At 41.1% G+C, this 20,092-nt stretch overlaps 3 protein-coding genes across 3 annotated transcripts; 2 read left to right on the top strand and 1 right to left on the bottom strand.

The window, feature by feature from the left end:
* Positions 1–3,047: 3,047 nt before the first annotated feature.
* LOC141909564 (uncharacterized) lies at positions 3,048–4,623 on the top strand. The gene is made up of 3 exons (XM_074800022.1): positions 3,048–3,233; positions 3,951–4,027; positions 4,335–4,623. The coding sequence occupies exons 1-3, from the start codon at positions 3,048–3,050 to the stop codon at positions 4,621–4,623; spliced, it is 552 nt and encodes a 183-aa protein (XP_074656123.1).
* A 6,389-nt stretch (positions 4,624–11,012) lies between these two features.
* LOC141910008 (putative G-protein coupled receptor 139) lies at positions 11,013–11,975 on the top strand. The gene has a single exon (XM_074800697.1). The coding sequence runs from the start codon at positions 11,013–11,015 to the stop codon at positions 11,973–11,975; it is 963 nt and encodes a 320-aa protein (XP_074656798.1).
* A 1,658-nt stretch (positions 11,976–13,633) lies between these two features.
* LOC141910006 (putative G-protein coupled receptor B0563.6) lies at positions 13,634–14,647 on the bottom strand. The gene has a single exon (XM_074800695.1). It carries the CDS (start codon positions 14,645–14,647, stop codon positions 13,634–13,636), a length of 1,014 nt encoding a protein of 337 aa, XP_074656796.1.
* Between the last annotated feature and the right edge of the window lie 5,445 nt (positions 14,648–20,092).

Below are 20,092 nucleotides of genomic sequence, written 5' to 3'. Positions count from 1 at the left end.
AACACGAATTTGTAATGCATGGCAATAAACAACAGCAAATGAGCTATTCGGTATCGAGATGAACTTAGCCCTCGAATTTTCTAAGGAGTAATTGACACTACATAGTGACATTCCCGAGTGCTGATGGGTTAACTCGAAAGTGCGGAACTGGACCCGGCGGGAGTGCGCAAAACCTAATTTGAGAAATGTATACGTGTATTTTCAGGGACTAAAAGAAAGATATCCGCCCAAAGATTCTACAAGTGATGATATTGAGTTTCATCATTTCGCACAAGAATGGTTCAGGTACGGTAAATAGCCGATCTTTGAATCAGGGTGGACCTAACATTTAAGTTGGCACCTAATCTAACGGTCAGCGTTAGCGGCAATTGAAGCAGGTGCAATATCCCACCCCTATTAAAAACGCGGTTTATCATCTTGAACGATGGTCGCCCTCGTGGCCATCTTGAATGTCATGTTTGCCCGATACCGGCTTCCTGAATATATTTGATACGAGAATCGGAATACAATCACCAATCAGTACAGCTACTGCGTAACAAATTAATTACGAGAGAATATTTTTACGACGTCAACAAAGTAAATTGAAAGTAATGTTATGTTTTTGATGAGTAGATTTTGTATGATTTGTTATGATTTGGTGTGCCTTGCAAACCCAGTCACGCCTGCCGGGAGCGAAACAGGGGTTTGATGGTTGTTTTTTTTTTTTTAATTTCCTCAACCCACGGAGCGCCACGCAGCGCATTATATAAGCGAGTTCGATGTTTCTTTTAAACCTTCGACCAAGAAACTCTGTCGCCAGAAACCATAGACCCTGGATTGACGGGACCAGTGATCGCTGGCTTAACCCACTCGGCCACTGCGCCCGGGGTTTTGATTTCGAAATCGGAAATCGAAGTACAAATATAGTTGTGTGATCAGCGGTCGAATTTACAGTATTTTTTTGTTTAAATCGAAGTACATAATTGGGAAAATCGGTTCCGGTTCATTCAAACAATCTTTCAACCAGTTTGAACTGAACCGACAAACAACTAATTCACTGATTAATTGGGGTTAATTTGGTTGGATGCCTCGAGACTACGGGATATAACTGAATAAATCACAAGCTTGGCGATCGTTTTGTCCATTTCTTTTCAATTTTTTAAATTTCTTTATTGTTTGTCTTAATTGTAACGATTTACCCAATCTACGGGCTGCTAAGAAAACAAACTGCGATCCATTTGAATCAATCACCGCGGTATCATCACTGATATACACTTTTACTTCATGACATCGATTTCACAATTTCAGCAAAAAAATCCTCGAAAAATGGAAAGATACTTTCGCGGAATACGACTTAGACAACAGCGGATCGTTGGAGAAGGAAGAATTGGAAAGTTTCCTGGCAATTCTCGGTCAGATCGGCGAGCGCGAGGAAGAAATAAAGAAAAAACTCGAAGAATGCGACACCGACGGAAAGGAGGGAATTTCGTTCGAGGAACTCGGGAAATTCGTTGAATCCGAAATTAAAGATAAACTCGACCCGATAATGGAACGTTTCGTGAAGAAAGCCATCGAAGATTATTGGGAATGAGATTTTTGATCGTTGATAGCAAAACATTTTTAGTTATTTGTAAATATAAGTTGACACGTTATTGTTTGCCCGAAATAAATATAAATGTTTCTATGATATATTCGTAGCTGTTGTTTAGTTATCGAAGTTATTCGTCGACTTTCGTCTAAAATCAAATAATCCGTTTCGAGGTAGATATGGATAGGTTTGAGGCTACTGACCACAAAATAATAAAAATAGTCTTAAAATTTTAGAAATTACCATTATTTTAACTTAGGTCCAATCAATTTTGCGCAGCGCTAAATGCGTATGCAAAATTCGCTCGTGTGCGGGGGCTTTATGCTTTCAAAAAAACCTATCTGCTTGTATTCACAGCAGTGTATATAATGCCTGTGTTACTTTTGGCAAGAAGTCGTTCGTATGTAGTCAAGGAAATTGAACGCGGACTACCAACTCTCTACTACTAGCGACTCCTGGCGGATCCTCACCTGCCATATGTGGAATCCTCGATTTCCACAGTAGCCCGGCTGCGGGTTTGCAATGGGGTACCCGCAAAACCCGCTATCCCGTTAGATGGCGCGACGAGCAGTAGGTTACTTGCTGTCAAAATTAGTTAATTTTAAGTGAACTTTGAACTGGATTTTTAGACTGCTGTATCCATATACTATCACAGGACTCACCAAATATGAAATACTTTCTTCTAATCAGATATCGATATACCTTTCATAGATAATTTATTTATCTAAGAGAAAGGTTCGTTTAGATTTAATTGAAATGTAGAAGGAAATCGAACGCGGACGACCAACTATCTACTAGCGAACCTGGCGGATCCTCGCCTGCCATGAGTGGAATCCTCGATTGCCACAGTATCACTGCGGGTACCCCAATACGACTGTGGCAGGTTATTTCGGTAACGAAGTTCTTTCGTCCCCGTGAATTCCGTCGGCACCTAAATCTCGCCGTTCAAATAACAAAAAAAATTAGTCGCCCTCGTCACTTTTAGAATTTAGAAAAAGGCTTTTCATTTCTGCATTTCGTAAAAAAAGTAGGTAAAAATAAAAATCTGTCGCCCTCGTCACGCGTTTCCAAAAAGGGCTGATTAGAAACAAGGGTATTTCTTAGCGTGGCCTTACTATGCAGGCACACTTAGTCTATACAAAGAGCTTGATCTTCGCAGAAATAAAATGCTGTTCGGCGTAATCCATTGGGGAACCCGCAAAACTAGCTATACCACCAGGTGGCGTGACGAGCAGTAGATCGTCCGTTGTCAAAATTACATATTAATCGCTATGCTAATTGAATATTATTGCCCCGGGTTAAACAGAGGTCGCCTTTTAAACTGTATAGAAAATATTGTCGACATTCGTTTATTCGACTAAACCTGCTCGTCTAAACCTGCCCTGTAGCGTTATAAAGTCGTTGGTCGAAACAGACCTTGGAAACCAGACATATTCGACATTGAACGTAAGCTCAGGAAGTAAAGCGGTCACAAATTGCGATGGACTACACAAACTACCTAAAATACTTCCGGGAGATTTTCGACCGATATCAGATCGGTCGCTTCGATGAGAATGTTTTCAAACGAATCGTAGAGAAATGCATCGAACGGTTCGACGGAAATACGCCGATGAGGATTTCGCGTAACTCTGTGTTCAGGGTTATGTTCGATCGTCAGTTCATCGAGGTAAGAAAAGATGATTATATGGGTGTTTGGTCGGAAATGGATAAAATTGATATCTCGCATAATGCAGTTTCTAATTTTGGTGGTAGAGCAATGAAAATGAAACCGCATTTTTCATCACTTTCAAATCGAAACTATATGCCCGACCCCTAGTCAAATAAGAAAGATATCGAACGATACAACCTTTTTAAAGACCATACAAATAAATTCCCACCATCTGTTGTTGCAGCTGAACCCTAGCGGCGGATTAAGAAGAGAAGGTTTCATTTCGCGGATTGCTCCTAGACTTTGGAATAACTATATCGACCTTCCACATGCTGCGTTAAATATGTCACTACCTCGGTTCAAAACGTTCATTAAAACTAAACTGCTCTGTGCTTACTTCAACTCGTAATGCACCCGCAGGAGCGCATTTGAACTTTAATACTATGGAAAACTGCGCTATATAAATGACTTATTATTATTATTATTATTATTGTTATTATTATTATTATTATTATTATTATTGTTATTATTATTATTATTATTGTTATCCTTATCGTCGTCGTCGTCGTCGTCGTCGTCGTCGTCGTCGTCGTCGTCGTCGTCGTCGTCGTCGTCGTCGTTATCGTTATCGTTATCGTTATCGTTATCGTTATTATTATTATTATTATTATTATTATTATTATTATTATTATTAATGCGAAAGTTAATATGAAGAATTTGATATATTCTATCCAGGAATTGGACCGAAAGTATCCCCGTGATTCCCGATCTGATGATATAGGGTTTCATGAACTCGCGCAGGAATGGTTTAGGTAAGTCAATTTTAGCATTTACGCTAACAACGCTTTTATCAAACTGCAGGGTGGTACGGAATTTTTTTGTTTTTTCTGCAAACGAAGTGCCCCTTCACCTAAATCGCAAACATTCCATTTGATATAACATCTCACAACATCGTAGCGCTTGCATCAAGCTGTTCGGTATTATTTTGTCTAGTATTGTTACCTGATTCGATACATCGCCATCATGGAAATAAAAGTTTGAAGATCATTTCGTCTATTTCTATAATTTTTGTCTTGGTTACTAGTCGTTCAATTCATGGCATTGATTTGACATTTTCAGCAAGGCTGCCCTTCACAAATGGAAATATACTTTCGTCGAATACGACAAAGACAACAGCGAATCGATGGAGAAGAACGAATTGGAAAGTTTCCTGGCATTCCTCGGTCAGTTCGGCGAGCGCGAGCAAGAAATAAGGAAAAAACTCACCGAATGCGACACCGACGGAAAGGAGGGAATATCGTTCGAGGAACTTGAGAAATTTGTCAGATCTGAGATCAAGGAAATACTCGACACGAAAATGGATGAGTTTATCCAAAAGGCCGTCGAAGATTATCGCGCAGTCGCCTAATTTCAATCGTCATGAAAACAATCAGCTGATGTAGATATTTGTCAATAAAAGTTGAGATGAATTATACATTTTTTTAGCTACGCTTTCTGTTTCGCAGCCGAACTATTCGACTTTCGTCTAGTCGTCGAAAGGAGAGGCGGGAAATCAGATAGCCCGTAGGCAAATAATGCAAGTTTGTCGAGATAAAAAATGAAAAAGGCGTTCTAAATGGATGGGAACGGCGAAAATAATGATAACTTTTTTTTATTATTTGATTATTATCCACGGAAAACTTTGATCGCAGAAAAAAATTCAAATTGAGCGAAAATTGCAGTTTATTATGATGGGAGGTATAGAAAAAAAATTAAAGGCGACTTTTTCTGCAATCATGAGAGTCAGGTTAAATTAAACCCACACAACTGTAGAACTGGATCCAGGGTCAAATTAAACCCACACAACTGCGGAACTGGATTCAGAGTCAAATTAAACCTACACAACTGTGGAACTGGATTCAGAGTCAAATTAAACCCACACAACTGTGGAACTGGATTCAGGGTCAAATTAATCCCACACAACTGCGGAACTGGATTCACAGTCAAATTAAACCCACACAACTGCGGAACTGGATCCAGAGTCAAATTAAACCCACACAACTGTGGAACTGGATCCAGAGTCAAATTAAACCCACACAACTGTGGAACTGGATTCACAGTCAAATTAAACCCACACAACTGTGGGATCCAGAGTCAAATTAAACCCACACAACTGTGGAACTGAGTTCACAGTCAAATTAAAACCACACAACTGCGGAACTGGATTCAGAGTCAAATTAAACCCACACAACTGTGGAACTGGATCCAGAGTCAAATTAAACCCACACAACTGTGGAACTGGATCCAGAGTCAAATTAAACCCACACAACTGTGGAACTGGATCCAGGGTCAAATTAATCCCACACAACTGTGGAACTGGATTCACAGTCAAATTAAACCCACACAACTGCGGAACTGGATTCAGAGTCAAATTAAACCCACACAACTGTGGAACTGGATCCTGAGTCAAATTAATCCCACGCAACTGTGGAACTGGATTCACAGTCAAATTAAACCCACACAACTGTGGAACTGGATCCAGAGTCAATTGAACCAAAAAGGGCTAGGGTATTTCTAATTGTGGCCGAATAAACACACAAACTCAAAATACACTATTCTAACTCAATAAAAAGAGCTTGATCTTCGCAAAAATAAAATGTGGCTTGTCACAATCCAAATTGGGGAACCCACCAGCTATTCCACCAGGTGGCGTGACGAGCAGTAGATCGCCCGTTGTCAAATTAACGTAATTGAATATTATTAAATCGGGTTAAACAGAGGTCGCCTTTCAAACTATAGAAAAAAGTATGGTTGACTTTAGTTTACTCGTTTATAAATAATCCTTACATGCTCGTCCAAACCTTTATAGTCGGTGGGCGTAACGGACCTTGGAAACCAGGCATATTCGACAGTTAACGCACACACGCGAAGCAATGCGGTCACAAATTGCGATGGACTCCTACTTAGATATATGCGATGGGATTTTCCGGCAATACCAGATCGGAGCCGGCAACCTCACCAGGTCTTTCAAACCAGTGCTACGGGTTTGTATCGAACAGTTCGATGGAGAAACGCTGCAGGTTTCGCGTGAAACGGTATCAGATGTGCTCTCCGATCGTCAGCTCAGCGAGGTATTAGGACTTTTCGCGATGATAAAATTCTATTCTGTGTATTGAATAAAAATCGATATCTCGCAGACGATATCTACTGGAAATGCAGAAGCTAATTTGACAAATTTTATATATTCTACAGGAATTGGAACGACAGTATCCCTCTGAATCCCGGTCTGATAAAATAGGGTTTTATGAGTTCACACTGGTATGGCTAAGGTATGTCAATAATAGTTAATAACGTGTTTATCGAACTGTACAATGGTAAGAAATGTTTTGGTATTTTTCAAATGAAGTGCCCCTTCACTTAAATCGTAAACATTCCATTTGATATAACAGCGCCGAGTTGATTAAACGACCAGCCGGTGGCGCCACCTTTCATTAATCGAACGACCAGCCGGTGGCGCCACCTTTCATAAATCACGTGAATAATTGGTCGGTTGAATACGGCGCTCGATGCTAAAGGATCTCCGTAAAGCCTAACACACTGGGCCACCTTCGGTTATCTGAGTTAGTCGACTATAGTCGAACTAAACGAAACCGAATGTCCGATAGTCGTAACTATATTCCGGAAATAGTTCGAAAATCAAGCGCATTCGGTCATTAGTTCCGACCACTAGTCGACTAGATACGAAAACCGAATTTGGCCCGGGCGATTTTACCGGCGAAATCGCCCCGTGTGTCCCCCAATTTCGGTATCGTTACCTCTATTGAGATCTTGAAAATAACTTCACCACCAAAAAGGTTGAACATCATTTTGTCAATATTTATAATTACTGTCTCGGTTGCATCCTCCCCCGGCAGGGATTCGAACCTGATGGCATCAAGATTGCCACGGCACGAAACCCTGCCATAATCGACCGTGTGCGCAGATACATGCACAGTTCAGATGATGTGATTTTTAGCCAATCAGAAATCCCGTTTTATTTTAGCCCGGGTTTTCCCATTTATAGTTCTTCCTTGAAATTTGCCTCAACGATTATACAACGAGCAATCTGATTGGTGCCGCCAGTTTTCGTTCGGAAAGCTGCGCATGTACCTGCGCACCCGGTCTACTGTGGCAGGGGTTCGTGCCGTGGCTGAGTGTAGCGATGCCATCAGGTTCGAGTCACTGCAGAGGGAGGATGTCTCGGTTGTTACTCGGTATATTTTGCAGTAAAGTCTCAAATGGATAAAAAAAACAAACTGAAATCTAACACTGCGGTCTCGAAATTCACCTTTACTTCATGAGGTCGATTTTACGATTTCAGCCAAATAGTCAATCACAAATGGAAACGTATTTTTGTCGCATACGACAAAGACAAAAGCGGATCGTTGGAGAAGGGGGAATTGGAAAGTTTCCTGGCAATTCTCGGTCAGCACGGCGAGCGCGACGAAGAAATAAGGAAAAAACTCGAAGAATGCGACACCGACGGAAAGGAGGGAATATCGTTTGCGGAACTCGCGATATTTCTTAGATCCGAGATTGAAGAGAATCTTCAACCGATAATGAAACGTCTTCTCCAGGTGGTCGTCGAAGATCATAAAAAAAAGAATAATTCAAATCGTCAGAAAACAGAATCAGCTGTTGCAGATATTTGTCAATAAAACTTGAATAATAATAACAAGTAATCATACGCCTGTTAATAAATACTATAGACCTATTCTTGTAGTTTTTTTCTGCATCGAAGCGTTTAACCCACATAACTGTGGAATCGGATCCTGAGTCAAATTAAACCCACACAACTGCGGAACTGAGTTCACAGTCAAATTAAACCCACACAACTGCGGAACTGGATCCTGAGTCAAATTAAACCTATACAACTGTGGAACTGGATCCAGAGTCAAATTAAACCCAGACAACTGAACCGTGGAATTGGACCCACGGTGAAATTAAACCCACATAACTGTGGAACTGGACCCAGAGTCAAATTAAACACACACAACGGTGGAACTGGATCCAGAGTCAAATTAAACCTATACAACTGTGGAACTGGATCCAGAGTCAAATTAAGCCCAGACAACTGAACCGTGGAATTGGACCCACGGTGAAATTAAACCCACATAACTGTGGAACTGGACCCAGAGTCAAATTAAACCCACACAACGGTGGAACTGCATTGGAACAATTATGCCCAGACAATTGTGGAATTGGATCCAGAGCCAAACCCAGAGGCAAAATAAAATGGTCCTGGAAGTGATTGTGCCCCATCATCGTTTCGATAGCCTTAATTGTTTAGTATCGAGTGAGTAGTTCACGCGTGAACACGCGCCCTCTAATCGGGGACGGGACAGAATTTGACACGATCCATGTCACACTATTTCTGTGTGATATTTTCGAACGGATAAAATCTATTTCTGAATCGGTTTGTACCGGATGACACACCGGCGTGGTTTGGTGCGACGGAATTGAGTTCTGTGCAGAAATAGATACTGAAGTCGATGGAGAGATTGATTACATATCGAATTTCATCGCGCGGATCAGTTTGTTGCGGCTGTAGAAAAGTCGTTTTATTTATGATACATGACTTTTAACGGGTTATTTATTGCAAGGTATAAGCTCATATCGATAGTTTAGAAGTATTAAGATTTATACTGTTACATTTCTGTCATTTGAAACGAAATTATTCAAGATTCAAATTCAAAAGAAATAACACATGCATGAAGCTGCTTGACGGAGATAATCACGATGCCATCAGGTCGAATCCCTACCGACGGAGGAACGTGGCCGAGTCTCACGATGCCATCAGGTTCGAATCCCTACCGATGGAGGAACGTGGCAGAGTCTCACGATGCCATCAGCTTCGAATCCCTACCGATGGAGGAACGTGGCAGAGTCTCACGATGCCATCAGGTCGAATCCCTACCGAGGGAGGAACGGGGCAGAGTCGTCCGATGTCATCAGGTTCGAATCCCTACCGACGGAGGAACGTGGCCGAGTCTCACGATGCCATCAGCTTCGAATCCCTACCGATGGAGGAACGTGGCAGAGTCTCACGATGCCATCAGGTCGAATCCCTACCGAGGGAGGAACGGGGCAGAGTCGTCCGATGTCATCAGGTTCGAATCCCTGCCGAGGGAGGAACGCGGCAGAGTCTCGCGATGTCATCAGGTTCGAATCCCTGCCGAGGGAGGAACGTGGCAGAGTCTCGCGATGTCATCAGGTTCGAATCCCTGAGAAGGATTACAATATGCCTATATAGGCTCAACCGAGTTTTGGCAGAGCCTTATCTAACACGCAAAAGTGAATCTATACATGTGACAGTTACGAGCAAATATTTCAATGGCACGTACCGTTTATAACGACTGTAGTGCGATAACCTGTGCCAAATTCGGTTTTCGTATCTAGTCGACTAGTGGTCGGAACAAACCACCAAACGCGCTTGACTTTCGAAACATTTCCGGAATATAGTTCCGACTAACGGACATTCGGTTTCGTTTAGTTCGACTATAGTCGACTAATTCCGACTACTGAAAAGGTGGCCCTTGCCGCGGCACTACCGACGAGCGAGCTTTAATACTCATGGGGGATTCCTATCAGAACGTGATTACCTATACGTCAACCTGTTGCATTGTATATATATATATATATATATATATATATATATATATATATATATATATATATATATATATATATATATATATATATATATATATATATATATATATATATATATATATATATATATAACCAAAGGCTTTCAAATAAAATTCCCGGAATAAATCCACGACCTCGATATCGACAATAAGCCGTTATCTAATCATAAACGTTCCTTCGGCTTTGCTGTAAAAACATGTTGTTCTTTCCTGTATTTTGGTATTCACGGTGGGTCCCCGTGTGACCTATGCTATTAACGATTAGTTCACCGTTTCATTCGTTATTAAGCTGTCCTAGGAAAAGCTATCATTCCACTACAGCTTGTCGAATATAAGTAACTCTTTCGTTTTTATGAGTTTTGAAATGATTTGGAAATCGAATTTAAGGAGCAACAGTTAATCTTTTTCGGGATAAAATCTAACTCTAGATAAATCTAGATAAATAACTAAAAAAATCGGGATTCGAACTGGCATACACGAGCGTGTAAGCGTTGCTAGCTTCCGGAATAACCAATTTGGTAACTACACGTAGCCTTTCACTAAGCTACCGTATGTTAAGAAAGAACAATTTTATGTCCCAACTGCAAATAACAGTGTAACCCCAAGAAAGTCTTAAGAGAGGGCCTTTTTTATAAGTTGTTATGGAGCAGAGTTCAGTCCACGTATGTCTCCAACGACAGCTAACGCCAGAGCTGGTTTCGAACTAGGGACCTATTTGTTCCCAGTTCTCCACTCAACAAACTGAGCCAACTGCACAGGACGATAGGTGATGAGGGATAGGTACAATTGCACTTTAATAAATAGATCATCCATGAATATTTCATCAAGGCAGGAAGAAGCTATTGTCACGGAATTGACCGGTTTAGCTGGCGAATAATAGGCCTAATACGTCTCGCGATTAGTTACACAATAGGATGATTCATCTGATATTTCTGTGAAGAAAAGTTTTCAATTGAAAAAACGGGAATCAAATTACGATTACAATAACTTTAACAAATAGATGAATGAAGACGTCGATATAGATAGTTTATGTCACTGTTAAGATCGAAGTCAAACCGGTTCGTTTTCATTAAGCGTTCGATTATACTTTCTCACATTGTTCGAGAGAAAAATCTGAATCCGAACGACGATGAATTCTAGCAGCAGCGATATCGCCGCGATCGGCCGACCTTACAACAGCTATATAATACTGATGTCCACGGTAAACGAGTCGGGTCGCACGCGTCTGCTTTCGCTGGTATTGTTACCGATTCTGTTCGCGTCGGGTGCGTTCGGGAACACGTGCACTTTGCTGATAGCCGGCAGCCGACAGTTCCGCGCCTTGTCCTATTCGAATTATCTCATAATGTTGTCGGTTAGCGATATGCTCGTCTGCGTCGCTTTGGAGGCGATGCCGCTGTTGCATTTCTGGCTACGGGAACTAGGCTTCGGCGGCGTGCCTGTAAACAGCGCGGCCGCCTGCGCCGTCTATGAGGTCGTGTTCCTCGCGTCGTACTGTAACAGTTCCTGGCTCGTCGTCGCTATATCGCTCGAGCGTCTGGCCGTCGTTTCGTTCCCGCTGTCGTCGCGCCTAATCTGCACGAAAACCTTCGCCCGAAGCGCCGTGGCTTGCGTCACGGTCGGCTGCTTCGCGCTGTCGTCGGGCTTTTTCTTCAGCATGCGTTTTACGGTATCGCTGGGTTGTTACACCGTACCGGGTCGGCACGACGAATACATGACCGCTGTCGGAAGTCTATGCTACTTCGTGCCGCAGTTCCTGATCGCGGCGGCTAACACGGCCATCGTGGTTCTACTCTTCGCGCGTAAAGGCCCGCGCTCGACCGATAGGAAGTCGGCCACCGCTACCCGCACGACCGTCATGCTGGTCACCGTATCCGTCGTTTTTACGGCTACGACTTTCCCGTCGATGTTAATCTCGTTGCTAAACACGCTCGGAGTTCACGCGGTCGTGGACGAGAGAATGGTACAGGTCGCCTCGCGTCTACAAGCCCTCAACTACTGTATCAATTTTTACGTATATCTCCTACTGGGCAAAGACATGCGCGCGTATTTTTGTCGACATTTCTGTAAATGTTCAACGATTCGTCACTAATGTCGTTCACAATAAACATAAGACCGTAAATGCAGGTAGTGCATTCTATGGCCAAAAGATACATTTTTGTCCACGACCGTTTAGCGCCATTCGTCACAATAGATTACACTATAACTTAAATATCGATAACCCAAAAATTGTCAGTAAGATATAGAAAGCTGCTATAAGACTGTATCAGTAAGATATATGCCCCAGAAAGCTGCTATAAGACTGTGTCAGTAAGATATATACCCCAGAAAGCTGCTATAAGACTGTGTCAGTAAGATATATGCCCCAGAAAGCTGCTATAAGACTGTATCAGTAAGATATATACCCCAGAAAGCTGTTATAAGACTGTGTCAGTAAGATATATGCCCCAGAAAGCTGCTATAAGACTGTGTCAGTAAGATATATGCCCCAGAAAAATGCTATAAGACTGTGTCATTAAGTAGCAATAAAAGATAAAATAGCGGATGTTTTTGACGAAGATCAAATTGAAATCTATCGGCAAATTTGTTCATCTCTACATTGGTGGAGATCACCAAACTGCAGGCATTTCACACAAAAACAGAATCCGTTTATCCGAATAGAAAAAGAAAAGGCGTCGTCTTCATGTCTCCGAACGACAACTAAAAACAACAAGCAACGTGACCACAACTGATGTAGAATTTATTAAACATTTAAGAAAGAGGAATTAAGTAAAAGCCGGTGTGTACCTGTTTGTATCGTGGATTTTTTTGAATGTCCATAAAGTGACAACGATTTTCGCCGATTCCATTTGAAATATTCACGCAATTACCTTAGGGTTTCATTAACAAACCGACCAATCAAACCCACAGGGAACGAAATAGAGGTTGGATTTTGAAATCGGAAATCGAAGTACAGTTTAAGTAGTTGCAGGATCGGTCCAATTCACAGAATTTTTTGTTAATCGTAAAATTCGTATCCAGTTCGTGTTGACAATCTTCCAACAAGCCTGAACCGGCCAGCGACTGATTGTGGTTTACATTATTAGCCAACAGTGTGTCATCAATTCTTAGTTTCGCAAAAATATGTGCAGTATTAAGCTAAATATGTAATTGTGATGGTGCGAATTTTAAAAACTTTTAAGTCCGGTTACTACCTGATAAAGTTCAACTCGAATTCAAAGTTTGATTACAATTTAATAATTCGCCACCTGGCGTTTTCGATGAGAACAAGAATTCAAACTTAACCGCTTTTTAGGTTTATACTTTTTCAGGAAACCGGACCCTGGGCCAAGGGCGAAGTCGTAGCTTAAATTTGAGACCAGTCTTACACCTTTTTCGTCTCCCTAACCAATCCAACAACCTTATTAAGACCAATTTAAGTTTATTGTTGTTTAGGTCTTTAGCCAATCTAACAACTTAAGACCAGTCTAAGCTGATTTTAGTTCTATAGCCAATCTAACAACTTAAGACCAGTCTAAGCTGATTTTAGTTCTATAGCCAATCTAACAACTTAAGACCGGTCTAAGCTCAATCTATTTCTATAATCTAACAACTCAAGACCAGTCTATGACCTGGTCGTAAGATTTAATACCACTTTTTTACTTATCGTATCGCCCCTTGTTAAAAATTTGGAGTCGCAAAATATAAAGCTAATGGTGAAAAAAAAAAACAAATTCGAAGGTGAAAAAGCTCTTTTTTGAGGACCGTAACTCAAGCCTTGGCGGCCGAGCTAGCCGACGACTTATTGGTCGGGGGAGTTTGACACTTAAACATGTAGGACAACTGGTTTCTGAAATTCGGGCTGCGAATGCAGTAGATGTAACCGTTGATCGCGTGTCCGATCACGTGCAGAAGTTGCGCCGACGAGTCGAACATGATCAGGGAGTGCAGGAGGCTCGTGCAGGCTAACTTGATGTAATTGTAGAGATCCTGGACGAAGAAATTCACGCAAAACGGCACGTTCAAAACCAGAAACGATACCGACACGGACATCAGCGTCACCGTCAGTTCTTTCTCTTTCGACGCTTTGGTCGTCTTCGTGGCGGCGGTCATCTCCGAGGTGGACGCCGCCGCTCGCAGCAACGTCATCACGATCGCCGTGTTGAACAGAAACAGGCTCGGTATCGGCAGATAGAATAGTAAACTGTTGATGACGTGCGACCAGAAGTCGTACAGAGGCTCGCCTATGTGATTGCTCGACAAACAGGCGAACAGGTCGCAGATTTTGATGGTATCGTAAAACGCGTAAGCCGGCCCTCCCCCTAGACATGCCAGAACGAATATAGCCCCCGTGATTGCGATGGCTTTTTTCACCGTACAGAATTCGGTAGCTTTGAACGGGAAGAGCACGACGAACGCCCTCTCGGCGGTCATCGCTATGACCGTCCAGGTGCCCGCCGTATTCGCCGTGAACAGCCAGGCTTGCATCAGTTTGCAAACGTACTCGTTCTCGTGGCCGTACGCCAAAACGGGTCGCATGAACAGGTAAACCGTGTCGACGGCCGCTATAGAGCACATGTACCACGAGGCAGAGCTACGCAAGGCCTGACCACCGGCCGCCAACAGGGTCAGGACGTTCCCGACGATGCCGATTGCCGCAACGACGTAAATAGCGTAACGACCGAGGATGTAAAACATGTTCACGTAGAACGGGTCGCACAGTAAATTCGTCTTGGTCATTTCGCAAAATTCTGCGCTGAACCCACCGACGCTCGCGTTCGTCATCATGGCTGGTCTCGAGATAGTTTAGCTCTTCTAATTCTAAAGCTGTTGGAATCGACTTCTTTCTGAAAAAAAGATCGAGAAAATGGAATGAAATCATTCGTATACGGAAAGATGGAATTAGTTGCTATCCGCGGATATCGGTGAGTCAGGTTACACTGACGATCAGCCGCGGGTTCAACGGGATTCGAACCCATTCGAGTCCAACCCGCGTAGCACGGGCCCAATGGGGTTCGACCCCACCTCATCCGGTTTGAGAGTCAAGCATTTCTATTACATCTACGACTAATCATTCTCATCAATTCCTCGATGTAAATTCAACACGTCAATTTTTCTGATACCGCTGTGTGATACCGCTTAATGAACGATTGACTCAATCGAGCCGGTGACAGTGAGCTCATTATTGTACACTAACGAAACGCGAGCCGAATTGAGAGTGTTTAAAGAGACACTTTTATCATACGAAATAATTCACCGGGTTCGGAATACCGTCTGAAAAGGGTCTACGTACTCGACATCGGCGATGTAAACAAATTAGCGTAATTTTACGTTTCATTGAAACACTGAACTCTCAAGTTGGTTTTTACTACAGACCAGGATTCGACAAATCACGATGTAGATCACACACAAAATAATCTGTGGAACTGAGTGAAATTAACCCCAGACGAATGGGACTGGAACTGGGAATGGAAATGGAACTGGATTAAAAAGTCAAATTAAACCCATAAAACTGTGGAACTGGATTCAAAAGTCAAATTGAACCCATAAAACTCTGGAACTGGATTCAAAAGTCAAATTAAACCCATAAAATTGTGGAACTGGATTCAAAAGTCAAATTAAACCCACAAAATTGTGGAACTGGATTCAAAAGTCAAATTAAACCCATAAAATTGTGGAACTAGATTCAATAGTCAAATTAAACCCATAAAACTGTGGAACTGGATTCAAAAGTCAAATTAAACCCATAAAATTGTGGAACTGGATTCAAAAGTCAAATAAAACCCATAAAATTGTGGAACTGGATTCAAAGTCAAATCAAATCTACACAACCGTTGAATTTAGATGCAGAATCAAATTAAACCCACACAACTGTGGAACTGGATCCAGAGTCAAATAAAACCCACACAACTGTGGAACTGGATCCAGAGTTCTATAATCAGATTTGAGTCACCGAGCAATTTACCGGTGATCGACAAAACTTCATAACGAAGTTAACGATTTTTTTTTCGATGCCGCAACATTTTTCTCATCAATCGAGTCGACAGTTCGTCATTACTCAACGCGCGGTCAATTAGACAAATACCAGCAACACACACTTTATCCGTTAACGACATTAATCGTTAGTGATGCCTGAATATAGATCTATAGAGTTTTAAATCTCACAATGTAACGATGACAAAAAAAAATCTAAAATAGTGTGTGAAATATTTCCTTGTGCGTAGTTTATTTAAACACTTTTCTGGTCATCACTCGTTATTTGAATGTACATTTGTTTTTTTAAGTTATGAAGATGTTTATTCCGAATATTAATATACGTTATGATATAAATTCCAGTGCCAGGGTACAAGTACATTATAGGCGATATTGTGTGTAAATTATGCGTAATCCTAATACAGAAATACGTTTTATTCTTTATTCTTGGTGAACAGGGACTTTATAATATCTGTACAACACGGACTCAGAGTGTTTCATCAATGGTTATAATGATGACATCATCAGTATTCCTGAAGATGACTATCAGGATATAGTCGAAACGTTGAATAAACTGCACTAGCTCAAGGAAACATTTCAGACTCTTTTTATTCTTAGTGTGCAGGGATTTTATATTATCTTCACAACACGGACTCAGAGTGTTTCATCAATGGTTGTAATGAGGATAACATCAGTATTCCTGAAGATGACTATTAGGATATATTCGAAACGTTGAATAAACTACACTAGCTCAAGGAAACATTTCAGACTCTTTTTATTCTTAGTGTGCAGGGATTTTATATTATCTTTACAACACGGACTCAGAGTGTTTCATCAATGGTTATAATGAGGACAACATCAGTATTCCTGAAGATGACTATTAGGATATAGTCGAAACGTTGAATAAACTGCACTAGCTCAAGGTAACATTTCAGACTCTTTTTATTCTTAGTGTGCAGGGATTTTATATTATCTTCACAACACGGACTCAGAGTGTTTCATCAATGATTATATCGAGGACAACATCAGTATTCCTGAAGATGACTATTAGGATATATTCGAAACGTTGAATAAACTGCACTAGCTCAAGGAAACATTTCAGACTCTTTTTATTCTTAGTGCGCAGGGATTTTATATTATCTTTACAACACGGACTCAGAGTGTTTCATCAATGGTTGTAATGAGGATAACATCAGTATTCCTGAAGATGACTATCAGGATATAGTCGAAACGTTGAATAAACTGCACTAGCTCAAGGAAACATTTCAGACTCTTGTTATTCTTAGTGTGCAGGGATTTTATATTATCTTCACAACACGGACTCAGAGTGTTTCATCAATGGTTATAATGAGGACAACATCAGTATTCCTAAAGATGACTATTAGGATATAGTCGAAACATTAAATAAACTACACTAGCTCAAGGAAACATTTCAGACTCTATTTATTCTTAGTGTGCTGGGATCTTTACAACACGGACTCGCGGTTTTTGATGGATGGTTTCTTTGATCTAGGCTCCCAGGGAAAGCTGTGATTGCAATTGCACAACGGCGTTTTCTAAATCGTTACTGAGCAACGACCAGCGAAACCTGGACAATCATGTTACAATCACAGCCATAATTACTATTTGATTAACAATAGTTTTTAATTATTGGCTGTAGATCTTTTGGGCGGTGTCTTAGATCGAAGGAGCAGTATTCAGACAATCAAAATTGGTCTCAACGATAGATGGCCGCACGCTACCAAAAAGATCTACAGCCAATAACGGCTGCCGTTAGTACTGCCTAAGTTGCCGATGAGTTTTGAACCACAAGACCAGTATTTTCTCAATAATCAATAAACCGAAATTCATTAAATAACTTTAGACAATCATGGAAAAGTATCGAGTGATGTCCAAGAGATTGCTGGCATGTCCTTATTGCCAGTGCGCTCTCATATTCTAGAATTCAAAACCAAAAATTGTAATAAATTTCAAAACCAAAAAATGCAATAACGTTATGATGATGAACGCCACTTTGGGCGAAGCTTTTATACTGCATTTTGAGGTGTTGTTTTGAAATTGAAAATACTAGCAGGCAGCATTTGCGATTAATCTCTTAGATGTTTTGTTGAAGAAACCTTTAAGCTATTCTGTAAGAATATTAAATGAATTCGCCGAGGAAATAAATACCCACTCAATATTCTTTCATTTTTTGGAACATAACACTTTCTGCATTTACGGTAGCCCAAAATCTGGGCAGATTTCCAAGTATTTCTATTTTTGAAAAGAGGCCAAAATATGCAGCAAATTGAATATGAATCTCAAAAAAATGAAATTCACACCATCTGTTTAACTTTTAGCCTCTTTATTTCGTTCTCAAATATTAACTTTAGACGGAAAACGATATCGAAAAAAACTTAGATGGAAAAAGAAATGATAAAAGACGGAAACTATTGTGGAAATTTATAAAGCAGCAGAAAATAGAAATAAGCTAAGATTTTTAAAAACTGTTTACCTTTAAGTTTTCTTCTTCTCTGTCCAGTGCGTGCTTTGTTGTTGGCGTCGGCGACGTTTACTCAGACTAGACCAGCGACTGGAGCGCGCGCGCGTGTGGAGAACAGCAGCCGATATGACGGACGAGTCGCAAGACCACTCAATCAACAGCCAATAGAAACCCGTCATTACGAATCAACACGTGTTTACATCATCCAACTAACAACCGAGGATTCCTGAAGATGACTATTAGGATATAGTCGTAACGTTGAAATAACTACATATTTGTCACTAGCTCAAGGAATCGTTTCAAACTCTTTTTATGTTTTATATATAGCAGGGATTTTATATTATCTTTACAACACGGACTCAGAGTGTTTCATCAATGGTTATAATGAGGACAACATCAGTATTCCTGAAGATGACTATTAGGATATAGTGCAAACGTTGAATAAACTACACTAGCTCAAGGAATACAGCATTCCTGAAGATGACTATTAGGATATATTCGAAACGTTGAATAAACTACACTAGCTCAAGGAAACATTTCAGACTCTTTTTATTCTTAGTGTGCAGGGATTTTATATTATCTTTACAACACGGACTCAGAGTGTTTCATCAATGGTTATAATGAGGACAACATCAGTATTTCTGAAGATGACTATTAGGATATAGTCGAAACGTTGAATAAACTACACTAGCTCAAGGAAATATTTCAGACTCTTTTTATTCTTAGTGTGCTGGGATTTTATATCATCTTAGACGAGTCAATAAGTTCACACAAGTTATGTGTCGGTGTCTGGAAATCAGACCACATCTTCTGAAAGCGGGTGCAAAAAGCTCTTCAACGTTAATTCAGCGACTACCGACTCAGAACGCGCGCTCCACGCGAGTAAACTCAACATGATCAATGCGCAATTATCGTATAACCACGCGCGCGGGCTCGTTGAAGTTTAATTGCGCTATCGCGCTCGACGAACGAATCGGAAAATTGGAAAAAAAGTTAATGAGGACAAAAACGAACGTTGTTTACACGCGCTTGTGTTTAATTTGATCTCTGTTTAGCAAACACGCCCATATTCGTTTTTTGCGCGTCCATTAAGCGACGAAAACGATATCAGGCGCCCAATACTCGATTTTCGTCACAACAAAGTGGAACCTCGTTACAACGAACTTCACGGGACCAGAAAATCTGTTCGCTATCACCGATAGTTCTATATACAGCGGAACCGCGTTACAAGGAACTTCAGGGGACCAGAAAATCAGTTCGTTATAACCGATATTTCTATATACAGCGGAACCGCGTTACAACGAACTTCAGGGGACCAGAAAATCAGTTAGTTATAACCGATAGTTCTATATACAGCGGAACCGCGTTACAACGAACTTCAGGGGACCAGAAAATCAGTTCGTTATAACCGATAGTTCTATATACAGCGGAACCTCGTTACAACGAACTTCACTGGAACAGAAAATCTGTTCGTTATAACCGATAGTTCTATATACAGCGGAACCGCGTTACAACGAATTTCAGGGGACCAGAAAATAAGTTCGTTATAACCGATAGTTCTAAATACAGCGGAACCGCGTTACAACGAACTTCAGGGGACCAGAAAAATCTGTTCGTTATAACCGATAGTTCTATATACAGCGGAACCTCGATACAACGAACTTCAGGGGACCAGAAAATCAGTTCGTTATAACCGATAGTTCTATAAACAGCGGAACCGCGTTACAACGAATTTCAGGGGACCAGAAAATCTGTTCGTTATAACCGATAGTTCT

This window comes from Tubulanus polymorphus, chromosome 8, assembly GCF_964204645.1.
Source record: "Tubulanus polymorphus chromosome 8, tnTubPoly1.2, whole genome shotgun sequence".
Classification (NCBI taxonomy): Eukaryota; Metazoa; Nemertea; class Palaeonemertea; order Tubulaniformes; family Tubulanidae; genus Tubulanus; species Tubulanus polymorphus.
The sequence above is the reverse complement of the archived record's forward strand: the minus strand, read 5'-3'. Positions and strand labels throughout refer to the sequence as shown.

Excerpts from the sequence above, each read along its gene's own strand:
- LOC141909564 (XM_074800022.1), top strand. The coding sequence starts at position 3,048 with ATGGACTACACAAACTACCTAAAATACTTCCGGGAGATTTTCGACCGA. Across the intron at positions 3,234-3,950 it reads TCGATCGTCAGTTCATCGAG|GAATTGGACCGAAAGTATCC; the intron begins GTAAGAAAAGAT and ends TATTCTATCCAG. Across the intron at positions 4,028-4,334 it reads CTCGCGCAGGAATGGTTTAG|CAAGGCTGCCCTTCACAAAT; the intron begins GTAAGTCAATTT and ends TGACATTTTCAG.
- LOC141910008 (XM_074800697.1), top strand. The coding sequence starts at position 11,013 with ATGAATTCTAGCAGCAGCGATATCGCCGCGATCGGCCGACCTTACAAC.
- LOC141910006 (XM_074800695.1), bottom strand. The coding sequence starts at position 14,647 with ATGACGAACGCGAGCGTCGGTGGGTTCAGCGCAGAATTTTGCGAAATG.